Source organism: Harpegnathos saltator, unplaced genomic scaffold (genome assembly GCF_003227715.2).
Source record: "Harpegnathos saltator strain DR-91 unplaced genomic scaffold, Hsal_v8.6 scaffold659, whole genome shotgun sequence".
Taxonomy (NCBI): Eukaryota; Metazoa; Arthropoda; class Insecta; order Hymenoptera; family Formicidae; genus Harpegnathos; species Harpegnathos saltator.
Window position 1 is genome coordinate 335728 of NW_020230492.1, and position 20144 is coordinate 355871.

Sequence of the window (20144 nt, forward strand, 5' to 3'; positions counted from 1 at the left end):
ATTGCCAGACACTCAACGCCTGAATATGCTAAATATTTAAGAATATTTAAGAATAGCAATTTTGAAGAGATATTTTTAGATTATTCGTTATGTGGAATATTCATTATTGAGCATAAACATTAATTATCGCAATATCAGGTAATAAAATCCCTCGTTTACCTTCTGTAGATAAGACAGGAAGTAGGTAGATGTAACCAGTGTAAGATGTAAAAAAAATTTTTAATGTTTCAATTTATTGTTAAAATATTTAACTGGTAGTATTAATATTCGATATCGATCCAATTATATATTTTGTACTTGGATTTGTTATTGACAATTGTCTTCTACGAAGTGTTTGAAATATCGAATGAATATTCGAGAGAAATCATTTGTTTTTCTATTGCTAATCTATGCATCTAAAATAAAATAAAACCGACACTATATAGTGTATCAGAGCTTGACTGAAAATTGAAAACAAAAAGGTGACTGAATCCACGATAAAAGTTATTTATTGGTGGAAATGTACAATAGAAATTCCTACAATCCTTCATACTTTCTCGCGGAATGTACTTGCTTTTTTCCTTTATATGATAAATTTACCGCAAAAATTTACAAGCGAGATAAAGCCCCCAGATTCCACGATTATGCATCAAATGGAAATTACCAGCGGGCTATTATTTCTGCCGAGGTCACGACTTCGGTCTCCAAGGCGTGACGATAAATTAAAAAATGACGATAAATTAAAAAATTAACCGCGCGACTTTTATCTGAGTGGAAAAAAAATTTGCACGCGCCAGCGTCACGTGTATAATGTCGGATGAATATTGCAGCGAGCGCGCTTTTCAAGCAGAAATGAGAATTCAGAGGCGAGGGATAAAAATCGACGGTGGAGAGACCATTGTCCAGCTGTCCGGTAATGGACGACCCTCTTTTAGCTCGAGCTAATAATACCGAATTGATCCGGGACGTTTTGGCGATTATGTTTCACTGCGATGCCACGAGCGCTTGCCTTTTATTATGGATAGTCGAGAAACCCAACTTTTTACTCGATTTTTTCCGCGACCGGCTGCCCGCGTCCGACATCTGTCTGTCTGTCAATGTGCATCGGACGTCGAATGTGGCGATCGTCCGATAAAATGCAAAATAGCCCCGTGCAACGGGGCTACGTTATCGTGTCGTGTAACGACGGACCATGAAATCAAATTCGACGTCGAGAGACCTCTGAACCGGAGAAAGTGGGCGGATAAAAGCGGATATCTCGTAGAGAGAACGCTAAATTTACAAACTTTGCAAACAATGCAAAACAAAACGCGAGCGCAGGAATAAAATTTAGGAAAAAGCAGAAAAAAACTTGGAGAACGAAAGTGGACATTAAAAAAATGCTAACAGATCAATAGCATATGTACACTCGTTATGCGTTTATTTCGACTGCATTGAAATTTTTCGAGCGAGGCGAGAATGGAATTTCTCCAACGCACGAATATCGATACGCTACGCGTTAATGAAACTCGCAAAACTCGCGCGCTATCATATTCTCGAAAATATTCATTCACTTCACGATTTGCGTTATCTCCATCACAAATCACAATATTATTCTTTTAGACCGCAGTTATAATCGCGACTACGTGATGTCACGTATAAGCCCTATCTATAAAGTTAAGAAGTGACGCAGAATTTAATCGCAAAGAAAGAACTTGTCAAGCGTTATACACGCGATAAGAATTATATCCGATCGAAAATAAGAACTCGAAGATCGAAGAAAATAAGAACTCCCGAGTTGATCGAAATCATGTGGGATTGGAGCATTATATTAAAAAAAGTTAATATCAATTTTATTATAAATATTTAGCATTTATTATTTAGCATTCAGCATTTCATTAAATTAAATCATCTCTCTCTCTCTCTCTCTCTCTCTCTCTCTCTCGCATTTCCTTAGGAAAAGGCGATTTCGACAACTCGTGCATGAAAGCATACTTGTGCGTACTTGTTTTTTTCGAAATATTGCATCTCAGAGCAAAGACGCCCTTATTGCCCGAACAACCGCTTATTCCGCAATCATCTGCGTGACGCATGGTCATGGACGACACGGCTACTTGTTCACTTTTTTACCGCACGATTCGTTCATCCGGAGGGGCGCGGAGCAAAAAGTGCGAGAGGGAAGTTCAGCCCAAGCGAGCAGCAAGAAAGATATCCTCGCTTGTGTGCTTCCATCAAACTTCGCATAAGGGAACTTTTTACATTATTATTACAAGAGACGTGACACATATAATTTACTCTCATGCAAAATTAATTTCCTATAGAAATACAATAGCAGTGCCCCGCTCCTTTATCGAAAGTACTTTGATCGAGAATATACTTTTCATATAATTTTTACCCTGAAACACTTCCACTAAAATCGACGACGGTACTTCTTTTCACGGCGAGTTAATTCGCATCATTAATCGCTGGGACTCAAACGTACGCGTATATATTGAATCAATTACAAGTAGCGATGGATAAAAAATTTCAACGCATATCTCCGAAGCGATATCGTCTCGCCGATATCTCTCCGTTCCGGCGCATTTTAAGGTGTAACGATGGGAACACATGCACCGGCATAAGCTCTCACGGATTATCGACTCGAATACTTCACGGAAATTATCGGGCTAGGGCTCGATAGCGGTCGTTGCGTAATGCCATTAATTTGCAGGAACCGATGCAGACCACCGGCTTCATTATCGTTATCAATACTGTATAGAATCGCGTGACAAGTGCGTGACCGCAGATGCGGAACGTCCCCCGCCACACATGAACGTGCTCGCCCTACCGCGATCCTTAATTTGTTCTTTGAATTATGCAGGATCTCAGCAAGGATAACGATTTTTGATTCGTGCAAAATATAAAAGAATCGACCCTACTCCGCGTATCTTGTCGTTCACTTTTTCCTATAATCTCTCATCATCGTTAATATGCACTATTTGTTAATCACTTTGTTCTCCCAGCGAAATATTACTTCAACAAAAAAAACGCCAAATAATTCAATTTCTGAAAATTAAATTATTCACTCGCAAATCGAGAAGAGAGAGAGAGAGAGAGAGAGAGAGAGAGAGAGAGAGAGAGAGAGAGGGAGAGAGAGAGAGGAGAATACGAAACTGCGCGTTCCATTGCGAAATAAAATCGGAATTGAATTTTTCTACAGCTCGATATATTTACATTTGATTATCGTTGTTGTAACCTCAATTCTACTGGCTGAAAATTCAATTATCGATAGTAAATTATACAGTTCGACGAAACAAACGCGGAATTGTAGAACGAGCGATGCTGGTTGATCGATAAGGCTCGCCGTGGAAAAGGCCACTCTAGCGTTAGGCTCGAGCGTTTTAAGGGAGAACCTGCGTGTCGTTTCCGTCGTGGAATATCGGAGGAAGATCCTGAGAGAAGAGGCTCGAACCGGCTCGAACTTGTCCGTGAGGCTAAACTAATTTGCCACGCGAGGGTGACGGTTGGGACCCCTAGGTGGGGTGACACGGACCAGAGCCGCGTCCGGGGAACGGAGAGGAGAACGGCAGGGCGGAGGGATGAGGCAGGGGGGTCAAGGGGATAAGAGAAGGGGCTCCGATACTGCGATGGTGGGGTACCGAATTCCAAGTGACCAGTAAAAGTGCCACCCCAAGCGAACGTCGCTTTTCTCTTCCTTTTCATCCCCCTTTTCTGCCCTCCTCCGCTTCCTTCGCCGTTCCTCTCGCCCGCTCCTCTCCCACCGGCCGCTCTCCCCGAGGCGCAACCTCAACATCCTTTCCCTTTCGCTCCGACACCCCCGCCCTTTCGTCCCCCTTAAAAGACCTCAGTGCCACCCGAGGGGGAACTGTGAACTGGGGTAAAAGACTGCTCGTGCTGGGTCGCGAGGAGGACGCTCGTACTTTGCGGGCGAGTGTGTGAGTGCGCGTGTTTTTTCTCGACGCACGTGTGTGCAGGTGCGTAAGTTCGGGAGAGGAGGAAGTGCCTCGACGAAGGAGCTCCGTGACAGTGATGGCTAGCCTTCGCCCAACTCCCCGAGCTCCCGAGGCAACGACATTTCTTCACACTGATGATGACGTTTGCGTTTCCCGATGACGTTCGCTTCGTTCGCACATATGTGGCTATATAGCACATCGGCGCGGCCGGTGAGTATGTATCACGCACCATGCAAGTGTATTGCGTGTACTTTCATTTTCGACTTCATATGTCAAATGTTCCTCGTGTGCGATATACACGTTTGATGTGAACTTTCAGAGTGACGTCGTTATACGTATATGCGATCACGGGAAACGTAAATATCTTCGAAATGTCTCTGTAATTCTTGACGAAGAAAAATAAGAAAACATTTTCCTTCGCTTGAGAAGTGAGTTATTTATTCGTTAAACAAATACCTCGACAATCACTCGAAAAATTATGCGATTCTGCCGTCTTGAAATATCTTACAAATTTATCAAGGGGTGTTGTGCGACATTGGAAACATTTTTTCAACGGTAAAATATATATAAGATGTATAAAAGGAGAAAAGTGAACCCCTCCACGTTTGTAGACAGGCGTCGGCCCTGACTTTGAAAGGACGTGGGGGTGGAAAGCAGGGTGGCAGGGTGGCAGGGTGGCAGGGTGGCAAGCAAGCAGGCAGGCAGGCAGGCAGGCAGGCAGGCAGGCAGGCAGGCAGGCAGGAAGGCAGCGGGGTAACTCCGTAAGGGAGGGACGTCGAATCGCGGAACGCGGGGCGCGGAGGTGCGGAGCGCGGAGGGCTGGAGGGTTGAATCAGCGCGGGGGTGTATGGGGGAATTAGTGGATGGTCGCGGACAATGTGGGGGATACTTTCTCATATCAAGTATGGCCGCCATCGTGGCACGATGGTCAAAACAATAGTAAGTAGCCGAGGCCGCGGGCGATCCTTTCACCCCGTATCGTCGCGCCGCCATGACATTCTTCTCTCCTTTTTTCCCATTTCGCTCTTTAATTATTGCCACCTCGCTATCGACGAGGCGCGATATCTTCGCCATTATTCCACCCTGCTCTCGGCTTTGCAGTGCGCAGTGAACAAAGTGGTGTTATCGTCGCGTTATCGCCGGCACTATCACTCTCGTCCTCAGCCTCCTCAGCGGTGCTTAACAAATGGATAGCGACGAGGGATCGACGAGTTGCGATTTTCTGGGGTGGTTTCGCGTTCACGAGTCACGCTGCTGATCACGGTGAGTACCTCTCTCATACCCGGCGATCGAGATTATCCGCGATTACGCGCTTCATTCGGCTGTACAGTGTGCCACGTATATCGATCGAGGATTCAAACCGGTGTAGTCCTGCTGAGTTCAATTTGCGATGCCACGCAAATACGGGAGAAAATTGCAGCTGTCGTTGCGCGTGTCACACAGCTCACACGAATGTGTGCGCGATAATAATTATCGCATTTCGATACCGTCAAGATCTGAACTCACCAAAACTGCACCGCGCGATTCGTCTCGGCTCCTCATGTCACTTGATTACAGCTCGACTCGACAAATTTGTCGCCCCGACTCGAATATACGCTAAACGATGGTCGATCGAACGTCGCAAAGTGTAAACCTCGCTCGTCATGAGCGCGACCTATCTGGAACTTTATTGCCACGATTTTCTCCTGAAGCAGAACGACTTGACACTCGAATGACAGATTACTGTCACACGATAATCTCCTCACAGTATAAAAGCGCTCGTCCCCGGCGTGTATTATCTCAATTACCCCGTCAATTATCCCGATCGAGCCAAATGACGACGCGGCATAAAACGGCATTGCTCTCCTCCGTGCGAATGATCGAAACGACATTTCCGAGCGGTGTTTTTCCTCATACGAATGCGAAAACCGCGATTGAGACGCGCGTGTCCTGGATTTGCCGAATTCCATCGTCGGAGCGAGCACGAGCTGCCGAATGCGCGGAACGATACTGCACCGCTCCCCTATCAGGATGAACTAAAAGTACCGACCGACCGGTACTCTCGCCGACGTCTTTTGCATGCGAATACTCCACGTGGTTCATCCGGCGACACGCATTGCGCAGATCCGACCTTCCGCGATCCCCACCTTTATGCGAATCACACCTTTTACCATATCGTTGCGGCTTGTCACTGAGCGAGTTGTCGCTGTCTCGCTCACGATTCTCCCGGCATGATTTGTGATTTCGAGCGAGCACGCGCTCCTTGCACGCGTTTCCGATTTTCCGCTATTTATATACGTACTCTCGAGAAAGAAATATTGATTTGATGAAAATTTTATTTCACTTAAAGTCGCAAATTTAATTTGTACGAAAGAGTGCTCTTTCAATTTTAAAAATTAGATAGTAAAGTTCAATCCTTTAAAGTCAAAAGATTCAAAAGATTTTAACGGTGTATTTTCGTCTTACAACGATACTTTACTACACATTTTTTAAACACATTTGTGATGTTATATTAATGCGCAAATATTATAGCTCTTTAGACGTTGGTAAAATAAATTTTAAAAATTAAACTAAATTTTGGCAAGACCAACAATTGCAAGCCAAGAATCGTGCTAAAATTAGAAGGAAATTGAAGGAAAATATTTATTTCTCGGTTGAAATATTCATAGTTTTGTAATAAATATTCAGGCATATGTACGCGTGTACCTAATCCTATTTTACTGTTACTGCAATAAGCACGTAAGAAATACTTTCACGAAGAAGAGAGTTTTCAAATCCGCGTGCTTTTCCCCCGAAATCTGCAGGAACATCATCGCTCAGCCGCGGAAGCCGCGGCGGAACCTTGAAACGTCGTCTGCAAAACGCCATATATTATATTTTACGGCATCGAGAGAGTCGTCCGCGCCGTCGTAATCGCTAACAAGCGACATTTCGCTGAAAGCCTCGACAGCGTCGATCCTCGAGACCGGTGGCGAATCGCGTCGGACGTTCCAGCACGAAGGGAGGGTTCGCGCGGGTGTGGGTGGATTTTCAAGACTGGCGCGATGATATTTGTCTTGTTTACGGGAAGACTTATGCGCGTGTGCGAACCGCCGAAGTTCGCCGCTCGATCAATAGGCCTCGACTGAAATCACACATAAACGAAGCCGCGTGTGTCGCACACGCCCACGCAGAATGCGCGCGCGCCGGGCCAATCCACGCGAGAAAAGTTCGCGCGAGCTTTTCTTTCGACTTTGAGAAAGAGAGGTGCGGCGCTTTCATAATTCACTGTCCATGCCGCTATCGATTCCGCCACTCTCTCTCTCTCTCTCTCTCTCTCTCTCTCTCTCTCTCTCTCTCTCTCTCTCTCTCTCTCTCTCTCTCTCTCTCTCTCTCTCTCTCTCTGGGCCCGCTTGATGTCCCCCAGCCTTTTATCGCTTCGCGTCGCGTTCGATTGATTCGCCGTTTTTCGCTCGCTTTCGTCCACCTGCTTTTAATCAGCTTTTGTACAGATATCATCGCAATAATGTCTTTTTCTTGCACGAGTCGGTAAAGTGTATCGTAAGTCAAATTCCGAGAGAGATGAAATCTCTCTGACGAGATACGTCACGCAATCGTCTCGCCGCCTAACGCGCCACGTGTGTGTGTGTGTGTGTGTTTTCGCGGTCATTGGATTTTACGGCTTGAAAATGAAGAGATGGATAACACTGAATAACAAAGTTTCATATCCCTTTAGATATACGTGAGACTTCGCTCTCCTCGCGAGTCCTCGTTTACTTTTATCTCCGATAGTGTATAGCATCCTAACGTTATTTGCCTTTATCTCCGAATCGTAAAATAGAGCGGATATGATTGATAGTCGCGTGTTTCACCCTCCCGTCATAAAATTTCGATATCGCACGGCATTTTCATGTGCCGACGCAACGCGCACCACGTTCTCCATCCGCGACACAGTCGAGTCGCTTCGTGTGTGTGTGTGTGTGTGTGTGCGCGCGCGCGCGCGGATGGTTGCGTTTTTACATTTGCCGAAATCATCAACATCGTGCAGTTTTCATTACAGTTTTTATTCGCTGGTCGGTGTCGCAGTCGCGGTGGAGTAGTCGGCGAAATATACTCCGCATACGTTCATTCGTTATTTCGCGAAAATGCAACGTTGTTTGCCGCGCGTCAGCCGTTCCATTTGGAGGAAATCGGCAACAGTCGCCCCCGTAATAATATTACAATTCTCGGGGTGGAGACGTCTTGCTCTCCCGTCTCTCGCCCCTGCATCTCCAACAACATGTTTTTCCCGACACCCTTTCGCAAACTGTTCCCTTTCCCCTCGGATCAACCCCCTCTTCGTTCGATCAGTCATTCAATTTCGGCGGCGAGCCTCGTTCCCCGCGCGAACATACGGGCGTATTTACGCGTATTTTTGGAAAATCTGTCAAAGGTTGCGCAGGAATATACGGGTTTCGCGCGGAAGCCCCCTTCCGATCTCTCTCTCTCTCTCTCTCTCTCTCTCTCTCTCTTTCTTTCGCGTGCGTCAGCGATTGCTTTACAACCCTCCCGTAATCCAATTTCCGTCCTGTCGGCGCACGTACGCGCGCCAACTGCGAATAATAACCGTTGTTCTCTTTACGCGCGGCAAACCGCGTATCCGTCGAATCGCGGGAACGAGAGGAAAACAAAGCCGTGAAACGGTTGTCGAGTTGACTGGACGTAATTGCGACCGGAATACCCGGACGCGCATTAGCCGAAAGACGTGTTTATTTAATCCCACGCTCGCGGCAGGACAACACGTGTGTGTGTGTGTGTGTGTGTGTGTGTGTGTGTGTGTGTGTACGCTCATTTCGTAATTAATCAATTACCGGTCGATGAATCATATAGATCAATAAATATTCAATTTCATATTATATCAGTTTGACGATATCGGCGGAGTCACCGGAGCAAATCGGCATATTTCAAGTCCAACGAGAGCCACCTGTGAAAACAATCGGAGAGGTAACACGTCGGTATTTATTACATAGCAGTACGTGTTACACTCGCCGTCAAGAAGTAATTCCTCTCGCGTGTGAGTCCACAATGCAGCTGATAACAAAGCTGATAACATACGGCGGAGAAATGACACGCATTTTTGCGCCGATTTTTGCCGATCGTAAGAACATCAATGTGTTACAATAGCCTTTGACCACAAGAGCTGAGAAAACACGGTCCTTTACGACTTGATCGCTGCTCGCTGTCAAGTTGGCTTCCTATCGATTGGTAGTGTGAGCAATGAACAACAATAAGACCCGCACCGCTAATGCGTTATTAACAGCGACGCTCGTTGAAGCATCAAACTTCTCGTCTTTATCTGACGTGTACGAAGAAACGTTATTATTTTCCGCCAGCGCGACAAATCCTGTATCACGAATTTCATCTCGGAAAACCCTCGTAATCTCCAGCTGCTCCGATTCGACGAGGTCGATGTCTTCCGAGAATAATAAAGTCAGCCGTACATGCGTGTGTGTGTGTGTGTGTGTATGATAATTACACACAAGCGTCCGATGATAATTGCATTCGTGCGTGCAAAAAGCATAATTTTCCAAACCACGTGAGATTGATTAATCGTGTAGCGAAATCCGATCGAAATTGTCTACTTCGCAATTGTCTGCGCGCAAATATCGCCGGAAGTTCTCACAGTCGTTCCGTCGAAATACTACTCTCGCACGAGGCGATCTTAACCGCGTTGGCGCGGATCAAATAATGTGACGAACCATCTAGCCGTAGAATGCAGCAAAACGCAATACCGGGGCGCCGGCGAGGTGGGGAGATTTGTATCGCTTCTCCGAAGGTGGAAGGGACGAAAACGGCGTGACAGGCCCTTCGTGGGGCATCGTGCCCATACCTAACAGTAACCTGGCGGAATCCGAGGGCCGCGGATTAGGCACGCGAATACCTGATCTCTCCCGCGTTACAGCCCGTGCTCGTTTCCAAGAGAGAGTTTCTCACTTCCTCCTGAATCCAGCGGTCTCGCGTCGTCTCGTATTAACGTTGCCCTCCGTCCGTTTGACCTCGAGACGCGAGGTCCTTTTCCAACGTCCTACATGTTCGCGGACCTCCGCGGAGAGTCGATATTAAATGAAAATTCTGCAGTGCGCGCGCGGCGCGACCTCGAGCCCTCACTTTCGAAGGGGAGAGCTGGAACGACGTGAAGATGGAAATATCTTCGCCAATAAGGACACACTTGACCAATGACAGCCGAGGTCCTCGCTCGAGTTCACTTACCCCCGACGACGCCATGTGCCAATAACGCGGCACTTTCGGTCGTCTGAAGACGAAGGAAGCGGCCGCGGGAGGCGAAGCGATCGTACCGTCGTAGGCTGCTTCGAGTTTGTAAAACGTCGCAAAGTTTTCGCAATCGAGATGCCCGACGTGGAGATGCGTGACTCATCACGGTGACGAATGTGCGATTCGCGAGGTGTCTCGTTTCAGTATGAGAGCAACTTCCATGGTTCAACGGTCATGAGACGGAGACGCTCGGGATCTCGAGGAGCAGAAACTGCGTCGCCCGTGGGTGAGGAATTAACGAAATGTATCTTATCGCGACTCCGATATCCGAAGCGATTTCAAACATTCACGTGACGGTCGTGCGAATCGAAGCATTGCCAGACATTGCAACGACGAAAATTGACGTGTAGAATGTAAATATTCAAAGTCCGTGAATTAATAGGTAAATTACTTGAAAGCGGGCGCATTATTCACACGAAGCGCCCGCGCCGGCTTCGATGGATGACGAGGGTCGTCGGGTTTCCGCACAATTTATATATTCCCTTCGCGCCACCACGATAACGGAGAGAGTCTAACCATAAGAATCACTGAAACGTTTCTGAACTTTCCGATATTCCGCACACGCAGCTCACGCGATCTTTCTCACGCATGTATCACGCACAGGCCGGACAATGGCGGATGTATCGTCGGGGGTTCACTGACCGTACGGCTTTTACCGCTTTTACCGCGATACGCGGCTGTCATCCTGAATTAGTAATTACGTCGCGCTTCTGAAATGCATATTCGTACTCTCTCTCCTCCGGATTCCCCGAATGCGCTCGTGGGGTGGACGTAGATATGAGTCATGAGGGTGTCTCCACCTCCCCCTCGATATCGCGTCTCCCTTTTTCGAGACCGCATGTCCATCGCGCGCGCGAGGGTATCCCGCCGTGTCTCGTTCGTCAAGTCTCGCGTGCGTCTTCCTACGGAGCACGAAGTGCTCGTTAACCGACCCCAGCCCTCAGCTCCAGCTCCGCCGAGCGAAATCATTATGATCTTCCTGCCGAATTAATGTCGCTTTCTGCGAACATTCGCGATCCTCCGCGTCCTCGAGATCTCGTCGTATCTCGTGGATTTATATCCACGCGAGTTTTACTCGGATTTATCTCCGGATTAAACGTTCAATTGAATTCAATATCGTTAACAGCGTAGGTATAACACGTACAAACGTAACGTACAGGGTGCTAAATTTCAAACGTAACAGTAACTAAAAAATCTCGAAAACTGTGAAAGATGTTAAAAAAAGCTAAAACACGTGTTACATAATTTCGAAGGGGAAAGAGAATGGTATTATCAGTTTTATATTTGGAGGGCACTTTCAAAGTCAGTTGAAGGTCAACTTAATTTTTCCAAATAGAAAACCCAATTTTTTATTATATCTTCTTTTTCTACCAATTAATTTTAACAACTTTTGTCTGAAACATTTTTTCATTTGCCTAATATTTTTCGAAATATTTAAGGAAAACTTGGTAACTTTTTCAACATTTAACTTACGATATCTCGCTAACTATTCGTCGAAAGAAAAAATAGTATTAAACTTTTTTACTTTATTTACTGTACTTTATTTACTGTTAAGAATATATTACTATAATAGTGCCTCAACTTCTGTTAACTTATCGACCTTTGGAAATTTCAAAATTATTAAACTAACAAAAGTTAGGCCGCTATTATAATAATATATTCCTGATAGTAAATAAAGTAAAAAAAAAGTCTAATACTATTTTTTCTTTCGACGAATAGTTAGCGAGATATCGTAAGTTAAATGTTGAAAAAGTTACCAAGTTTTTCTTGAATATTTCGAAAAATATTAGCCAAATGAACAAATGTTTCAGACAAAAGTTGTTCAAATTAATTGGTAAAAAAAAGAGGATATAATAAAAAATTGGGCTTTCTATTTTTTTAAAAATTAAGTTGACCTTCAACTGACCTTGAAAATTCCCTCCAAATAAAAAACTGATAATGCCATTCTCTTTCCCCGTCGAAATCATGGAGCACGTGTTTTAGCTTTTTTTAATATCTTTCATAGTTTTCGAGATTTTTTACCTGTTACGTTTGAAATTTAGCACCCTGTATAGTCTACAACTGTGTGTGCTGTGAAAAGCCTCAAGTCGAGAGGAACGAAAGATGTCTCAGACAGGATACACACACACACACACACACACACACACACACACACACAGTCTTCCGTACTTAGCAAAATTGCTCGTGAACATTTCATTCGCAAGAGCGGCTCGCGGCTGTCCAGTGCGTCCTCTCTTGAAACGCGAGAAATCTATTTTCTTTTCACCAGACCGGCAATATCTGGGGACTCGTCGCAGACTTGTCGCGTAGACCCAGCGAGCGATGTCGTCGAGCGTGACGTCGCACGAGGCGACGGCGATGCCGGCGGAGGCAGCGGAGCTAGACAGCGACGGTTCGAGCTGCGGCGAGCGCGACCCCCGAAAGCGTGTGCGCGGCGACAGTGACCCGACCGGGCCCAAGAAGCGCCGGAAACAGACCACACCGGTAAGATTCTCGTCCGGGCTCGCAACCGGCGCGCACGAGGAAGAGCGCGAGGACGAGCACGAGGACGAGGACAGCGAAGGTAAGCCGTCGTCGTCGCGATCGCCGTTGCCGAGCAACGACCATCACCACGACCAATACCATGATCACCATCACCATCACCACCATCACCACCATCACCACCACCAACAACAACAACAACAACAACAACAACAACACGAACACCCGCCGTCTTCGAAAGACGAGAACCTGAACAACGAGTTCCGTTGCCAGCACTGCGGCCGGTTCTTCGACAGCAAAGAGACGCTTAACGTCCACGTGGACGGCGAGCACGGCGCCGCGAATCAGGCGACGCCGGGCTCCGTCGCCATCAAGTTAGAACCGACGCAGCAGTCGGATCAGACCGAAGGTCCCGTTAGTCTCCTGAGCGTGAAGAACTTCGCCACCTCGACCGCCACGTGGCTGACCTCCGGCGGTCAGCATGTGCAGTCGCAGGCGCAGATGCAAGCGCAGGGCGAGGACTCGTGGCCTGGCTCGGTCAGTCAGATCGCCACGATGACGAATCACTTGCAGGCACTCTCGGCTTTCCCAGGCGCTCTCGCGCAGTACCTTCCTCTACCAAGTTTCTCCTTAGCGGATCCCCAACAGCTCCCGAAGTCATCCCTGGGACCGACGCCGACGATCAGGATCTTCAACCCGGACGCGTACTGCGACCTGTGCAACAAGGAATTCTGCAACAAGTACTTCCTGAAGACGCACAAGGCCAACAAGCACGGCATTTACGTGGACTCGCCAGCGAGCACCATGTCGGCGAGCACCATGGACCCGGGGAACGTGCCCGGCGTCGTGTTCGGCGCGAATTTCCACGGCAACGTGACGACGGTGAAGCTGGAGCCGCTGGCGACGCCGCCGACCACTGGCGCCGCCTGCGACATTTGCCAGAAGCGTTTCCGCAACGAAGAGTCCGCGAGGAAGCACAAGCAAAAGGTTCACAACGAGTCGGCCGATCAGTCGGATCAGTATGTGTCTCTATCGCAGAACGAGGAGGACCGCGAGACCCCGCGCGACAGTCCTGGCGGCATAGAAACGCTCTTCAAGCAGGAATACGGCGTCGAGCAGGAGGACACCAGCTTCATGCCAGCACCCAGACACCTGTCGCCCCAGTCCATTCAACAAGCTCGCGATTCCGGCTTCAACGTCGAGCGTCTGCGTCGCCTGGGCGTGATCAATCCCGAAGCGTTCTGCGAGATTTGCGGCAAGGAGTACTGCAACAAATACTTCCTACGCACGCACAAGATGAAGAGACACAACATCTTCGTGCAAGACAACGAGAAGTCACCCGGCAACCCCGGCACGACCGCCACTTGGCATCAGGTGCAAACCAGCCCGTTGAACTTGATCGTCGCCGAGAGCACCGCGAGCTCAGAGTCAAACGACCGTGTCACTTCCGAGGAACACGAATGCAGGCCCTGCGGTATCCGCTTCCAAACGGCAGGTCTACACCAGGCGCACTGCAAGAAGATGCACGAAGGCGAAGAGCGAGGCTCACCGAAGCAGGAATACGACCCGGATAGCTCGGACCCACGACCCACCTCCGACTCCATCTCCGAGGACCTGCAGAAGCTGCAGACGATGATACTGCAATTGAACGGCCTGGACCCGGCCAAGGGGGGAACGTCCTGCGCCGTCTGCGGCAAGGAGTGCGACTCAAGGTCGGCCTTGCGCGTTCATATGGCGACGGAGCACGGCGCCACGAGCGACGAGATCCCATCGTCGCCGCGGGACAAGTCGCCCGCTGCTATTTCCGCCATTTTCTGCACAGTGTGCGAGAAGGATTATCCCAGCCAGGAGGCACTGAGAAGACACATCAACGAGGAGCATCAGTCACCTGTCGCGTCAGCTGTCGTTGCCTTGCCGGCACTTCCGACGGCGGTCGCCAATTCAACGCCAACTAGTCAAATCCCTAGCGGCCAGACGACGACGACGACGACGACGACGACGACGCCGACGACGCCGACAACGACGACGACGACGACGACGACGACGACAACGGAGAGAAAAGTGACGTCATTGACGCCCACGTCGAGTTACTGCGAGATCTGCAACAAAGAGCTCTGCAACAAGTACTTCATGAAGACGCACATGCAACGGATGCACGGCATCGAGATTGAGAACGGCGCGCAGATAGGCGGCGTGATCTGCAACATTTGCAACAAGGAGCTGTGCAGCAAGTACTTCTTGCGCGTGCACAAGCACAACACTCACGGTATCGTCGACGAGAACACCTCGGGCTCGACCAATAGACAGGATGTATCTTACGATGCTTCGGCCGCGGACGAGTCGGCGCTGAAGCCGGAACAGCTGGGAGACCTCAGTAACAGATACTTCACCCACTTCACCGAGGTCTGTCCGATCTGCAATCGAAGATTTCGCAGCGTCAAGTGGCTGAAGGCCCATCTGATGGGTGACCATGGCAAAACAGGAATCGACAAATGGCGCGAGTTGGAACAACAGTATCAAGCAACCGCCAGAACGGCCGGTAAAAGCGTCTCTTCGGCGAAGAGTATCGGCCAACAATCCTCAAATCTGAAGATCCCCAACGGCTTCGAGTTGCCGCAGCAGAAATGCGCGGATTACGCGAACTTGGGCAATCAGGTGTTCTCGAATCTCTTCGGGTCGTCGTCCGAAGAACAGCTGAAAAATTACCGTTGCTCCTTCTGCAACTTCACGACGCCTGTGCTGCCGTTCCTCTTTCTTCACGAGCGATTCCACGTGAATCCCCAGGAGAACCTCGAAGGCGAAGGCCGATCGCTGCAGTGCCCGATCTGCTCGCAGGACTTCCATCAGCCGGAACTGTTTCACCAGCACCTGCTCACCAAGCATCAGTTCCCCACGCTGCTCTCGCAATTCCAGCAGCCGATGCAGCAGCCGAACAACTTCAGACCGGACATGGAGAAACCGAGCGACGCCAAGGAGAGAAACGATCCGGACGTAAAAGCGGACGACCGTGCGGGATGCAGTCCTCAGGCTGGTCAGGATCAGAGTGTCTCTGAGACCGGTGCTGCGAGAAACCAACGTCAGGACGAGACCGCGGTGCAGGTGACGCCTCAGGGCGTGTACAAGTGCGCGCAATGCGGATACGCGACGACGAATCTGAATCGGATCAAGAAGCACGTGCGAAAGGATCACAAAGCGATCGGCGACCCGACCGAGACCGTGATCGCCGAACTCAGCAAGACTCTCAAGGAGGTGGCGAACAAGCAAAAGATGCCGGCCTGCTACGCGATGCCGCAGGACATGAACTCAAACCCCGACAAGACCATCATGCAACCGTTCCTCATCGAGGAACAGGATTTCATGCAGGCGGGCGCTGAGTCGAGCTCGGCGAAGAGATTCGCACCGGCTCTGGTCTACCTGCCGGTCAAGTCCAGAATCAGCAACGCCCTGACCGCTTCCTTCACTCTCACCCCTGCCTGAGTACATTAGCCGAATTGCGCTATTCCTCGCGGCTGCATCTCGCAAACAGCGGCGAGCTGCCGTCGACGCCGACGCCGACGCCGACGCCGGCGGTGGCAACATCCGCATCTGCGACCTAAGCACGTGGTATCGGTTCCTATTTATATCGTATAAGACGAGCGAGCTGCCGGCAAGTGTTATTCGCACCGTAATACTCTGACGTTTCACTGATTTTTGCGTATTTTTAGGAACTTTTGCAGCGCTTTCCTATTATCGATTAAGCGAAATCTCTCTCTCTCTCTCTCTCTCTCTCTCTCTCTCTCTCTCTGTTACTCGAATCGACGCCAAGCAAGAAAAAGCGACGCGATTAACGCGATATTTGAGCAGTCAGACATCTACATGACATCGGAGGTAACGCCCTCGCATCTCGCGTCAAAGTTGATCCTGAAATCGCTTGATATTCGAGGATGCGATCGATCATCTGCGAGGAAATTTTCGCAGAATCTCTGAATCGTCTTCTCAGACGTTCATCGATTCCGGAAGTCGGTTTAATCACACTACAACGTTATCCTCGTGAAAGATCACGAAGACGATTCCGATGATATGCGATGGTGATCATTCATGAGAAAGACTCGTCGCGCATAACGTGAGATTGTTCATCACATTTCGCGACACATCATCGACACTCACACGCTCGAAACACGGAGAGGTCGTCCTGGAGTCCTGGCGAATAGTAGAAATATTATTTTACTTTATTTCGAGATGCCCTCCGAGGACGACGAGATTGGCAGACCGCTAAAACGATGGTGGAAAATAATGTGACGGTTGTTATATTATTGTTCTAAGTAGGGAACACGTTATACTCTTGTAAATACTTAATCGCAACTAATTAACACGAACGGGTGATCGACAAAGTTCCTATTTTAAAGCGCGACACACACAGGCTCGCCTAAAGGCATAAAGGGGGTCTCCACTTTTTTCGCTCCGCATTTCATTTTGTCTTTCTCTCTCTCTCTCTCCCCCTTTTCTTCCCCCTCTCTTTCTCTCTCACCGCCTCCCCCCCTCTCCCCATTCTTCCCACTTGTTTTAGCCTCGGTTTTGCTTTTGCTCAAATTAACCAATTCGCGCGTGAAATCGAGCATAATCGCATTTGATCAGCACTAATAAGCGCACCACCTTACCTTACTGACTTTTTCTTTCGCGACTGTTCTAGTCAATATTTTATATATAAATACATATATATTTACATACATATATATATATATATATAAATAAGAGCAGAGTTTTCAGAGATAGAAAAGATTTAGAGAGGTATTTATCGTGTACAACATATAGAGTACGCCAGACTCTCCGAGAGATTGGCGGACGGCGCCAGATTAAGCGCGGTTGCTAATTACCGTCACACCGTGTGCGGCCGAAAGGGCGAGAGCATGACCTACAATGGTGACAGCATTGAATATATCAATGTGCAGAGAATCGCCAACCAACTCAGGGGTGGACACAGTATAACCCGCAACAAAAAGTACAATCGTATACACAGCCAACACATTACATAGACTTTAAATACTTTTTAAATATAATGATATAGCGTGTGTATCTCGCGCGTAAATGTTCCGCGGATATCAATATATGATCGATCCCCTCCTGGTCATGGGAAGGGGTCTCGAAACGACCAAGCTTGATCCACTCAAAGTATATTCGAACGAACGGCCCCCGACTTACGATACGGTACTGTACGGTTAATCTACGGTTAAAGCTACGTAACACAACTCGCATTACTTAACTAAGAAATACACAATCTAGGTAAAGTATCGCGGACGCGCTACAGTTCGAGCTGAAAAGTTCCTCCCTGAAAGCTGTTTCAAATTCGTGCCTTGCAGCTTTGCAGCAAAAGACGCATCATCTATCGCGAACTTCCTCGTTTATCGACACAAGTCTCGATAAATATATCCGACGCAACAGACTGTCAGTTGCGAATAAATGTTGTTTCCTTCGAGTGTGCTCTCCCTCGATCGGATCGTGATAGTCGATCGCTTACGCTGCGTGTAACGACGCGTAATTGAAAAATCATCCGTCTCGAGGAAATAATCGGGAAATAACCGAGGAATCTTTTCTTGGAAACACGCTATACGTGCTCACGTCTCAGAATGTATTGCGCGAATGTGATTTCCTCGTGACATACATGTCCATTTTAATCAACGTAGAATAATTTTAGATATGTTATCCTACTTCTACGTAAAACCTCCAGCGGCAATGAAAATACTAGTGTCTATCACGTGTTCTTCCACGAACTCGAGGAAGAAATTAAAACTTTCACATCGTAATATCATCATTTTCCTTGAAATTTGAGGAAAGATCGCCAGAAAATAGAATCGTACGTTGTTGTGTGTTTTTCTAAGAATTTGCTAATTGAGATTGCGGCTCTTATTGAGGAATCGTTCGGTAAATTATAAGTTGGACTGATTTTGTAAAAGAGCCAAGTTTTAAGTAAAAGGCTACTTCCTCGGCAGCGGTCAGGGCCCGAATTCGATCGAAATACTGTGCGCAAAGGCAGCTGTCGTTGCAGTGACCACTCGATAGCGAAGCGTGCAGCCGTTCTAACCTGCCTAGCTTCCCAAAATACGTTGTTCTCGCAGTGCACAGCAGCGGTTCGCCCATCCCTCTCCGATGAACAAACATGCACGATGCACATTTCCGCCTATGCAACGTACGCCCACGCGCGATGTTATCCATATTCCATTGTGAAATAACAATCTTGCTTGCACGGTGAAATTACTCTACGCTTGCCCCAGCGATAACTCGAACAAATATTTTCTTCTCCAAGACATAATGATTGAAATAACTATTGGAAGAAATATTAAATAATTCTCATTTTACACTTACACCTAGCTAGCTAGTCTTCGGGAACGAAAGAAAAATTCAACGATAAAAGAGTGGGAAACAATGGGGAAAAGATATTCCTTGATAGCTAAGATACATAAATTATACTGAAACATAATTATATGTTTATGCAAGATATATATAAAAAAAATTGTACACATGCTGCGTAAACCGTATATATTCAAAGGCAAATACTTGTAACTGACCCGCGTGTTGCAATTCTCGAGATCCGCATCAACGGGCAGCAACATGCAAGATAAATTATGCATCGTACAGCCGCTGTCGAAAATAATGGGTGGGTTATAAATAACGTGATCGGATAGACGCATCGATTCCCACTGAAATGCAACATTCGTCGTAGGTCGACGCATTCTGGCAATTCGGCGAATCCGGCGCCGTCAGAGACGGCATGATTTATTCCGAGCGATTTCCATGGCACGAGTTGCTTTTTGTCTCATGGGCCATAAAAATTTCCCCGCGCGCAGCTGAAATTCGAGAGCCGCGTCATTTAACGGAGCGAATCCGCACCCCGTGACCGTTGCCGAAAATTCGTCTGAATTAGTATGCGCGCACGCGCGCATTAACATACCTTAGGGGTGGAGAGAGAGAGAGAGAGAGAGAGAGAGAGAGAGAGAGAGAGAGAGGCGATCGGCTATTACGAACCCATCGAGGGAAATAGGAGAGAGAAAAAAGGAGGAACACGCAGGAGCGTTGTGGACGGAGGGAGAAGGAGCGAAAAATCGGTTGGGGAAAAACGAATTTTCGGCGGCTTTGTCGAGCCGTCGAGATGGACCCGGACAAACGGGCCCCCCCCCCCACATCTGGTCCCCCTGGCGAGGAGGTCAGAGCGAGGAAGAGGCCGTGACCTTGACAGGGATTTTTCCGAAAAAGTTCGAGAACGAAACGATCCGGACGGGAAAGAGGGCGCAATGTCCCGACCTTTCCCTTCCTCCCCCCTGCTTTCCGCTGGCTCGCCCATTTTTCTTGCCCCACGTGCACAGCACGGTGACATGCAAAACGGCCACATCACCCCGCTCTTAATTGCGTCCCATGCGGATACGTGTATTGTGCATTTAATGGCCTGTGCAGAACGAGGGACGCGGATTTTAATTATTATCGCGAGAGAGAAGGACACACATGTACATA

The 20144-nt window shown here is 48.1% G+C and overlaps 1 protein-coding gene across 2 annotated transcripts; it reads left to right on the forward strand.

Annotated features, from left to right (window-relative positions):
• Positions 1–4647: 4647 nt before the first annotated feature.
• Positions 4648–17296, forward strand: LOC105185207 (uncharacterized). 2 transcript variants are annotated; one of them, XM_025304937.1, is made up of 3 exons: positions 4648–4850; positions 5013–5174; positions 12451–17296. In XM_025304937.1, the coding sequence occupies exon 3, from the start codon at positions 12504–12506 to the stop codon at positions 16137–16139; it is 3636 nt and encodes a 1211-aa protein (XP_025160722.1). In that variant the 5' UTR covers positions 4648–4850; positions 5013–5174; positions 12451–12503; the 3' UTR covers positions 16140–17296. The 2 variants fall into 2 exon arrangements, with proteins under 2 accessions (XP_025160722.1, XP_025160725.1); XM_025304940.1 differs by lacking the exons at positions 4648–4850; positions 5013–5174 and adding an exon at positions 8727–10407.
• Positions 17297–20144: the final 2848 nt, after the last annotated feature.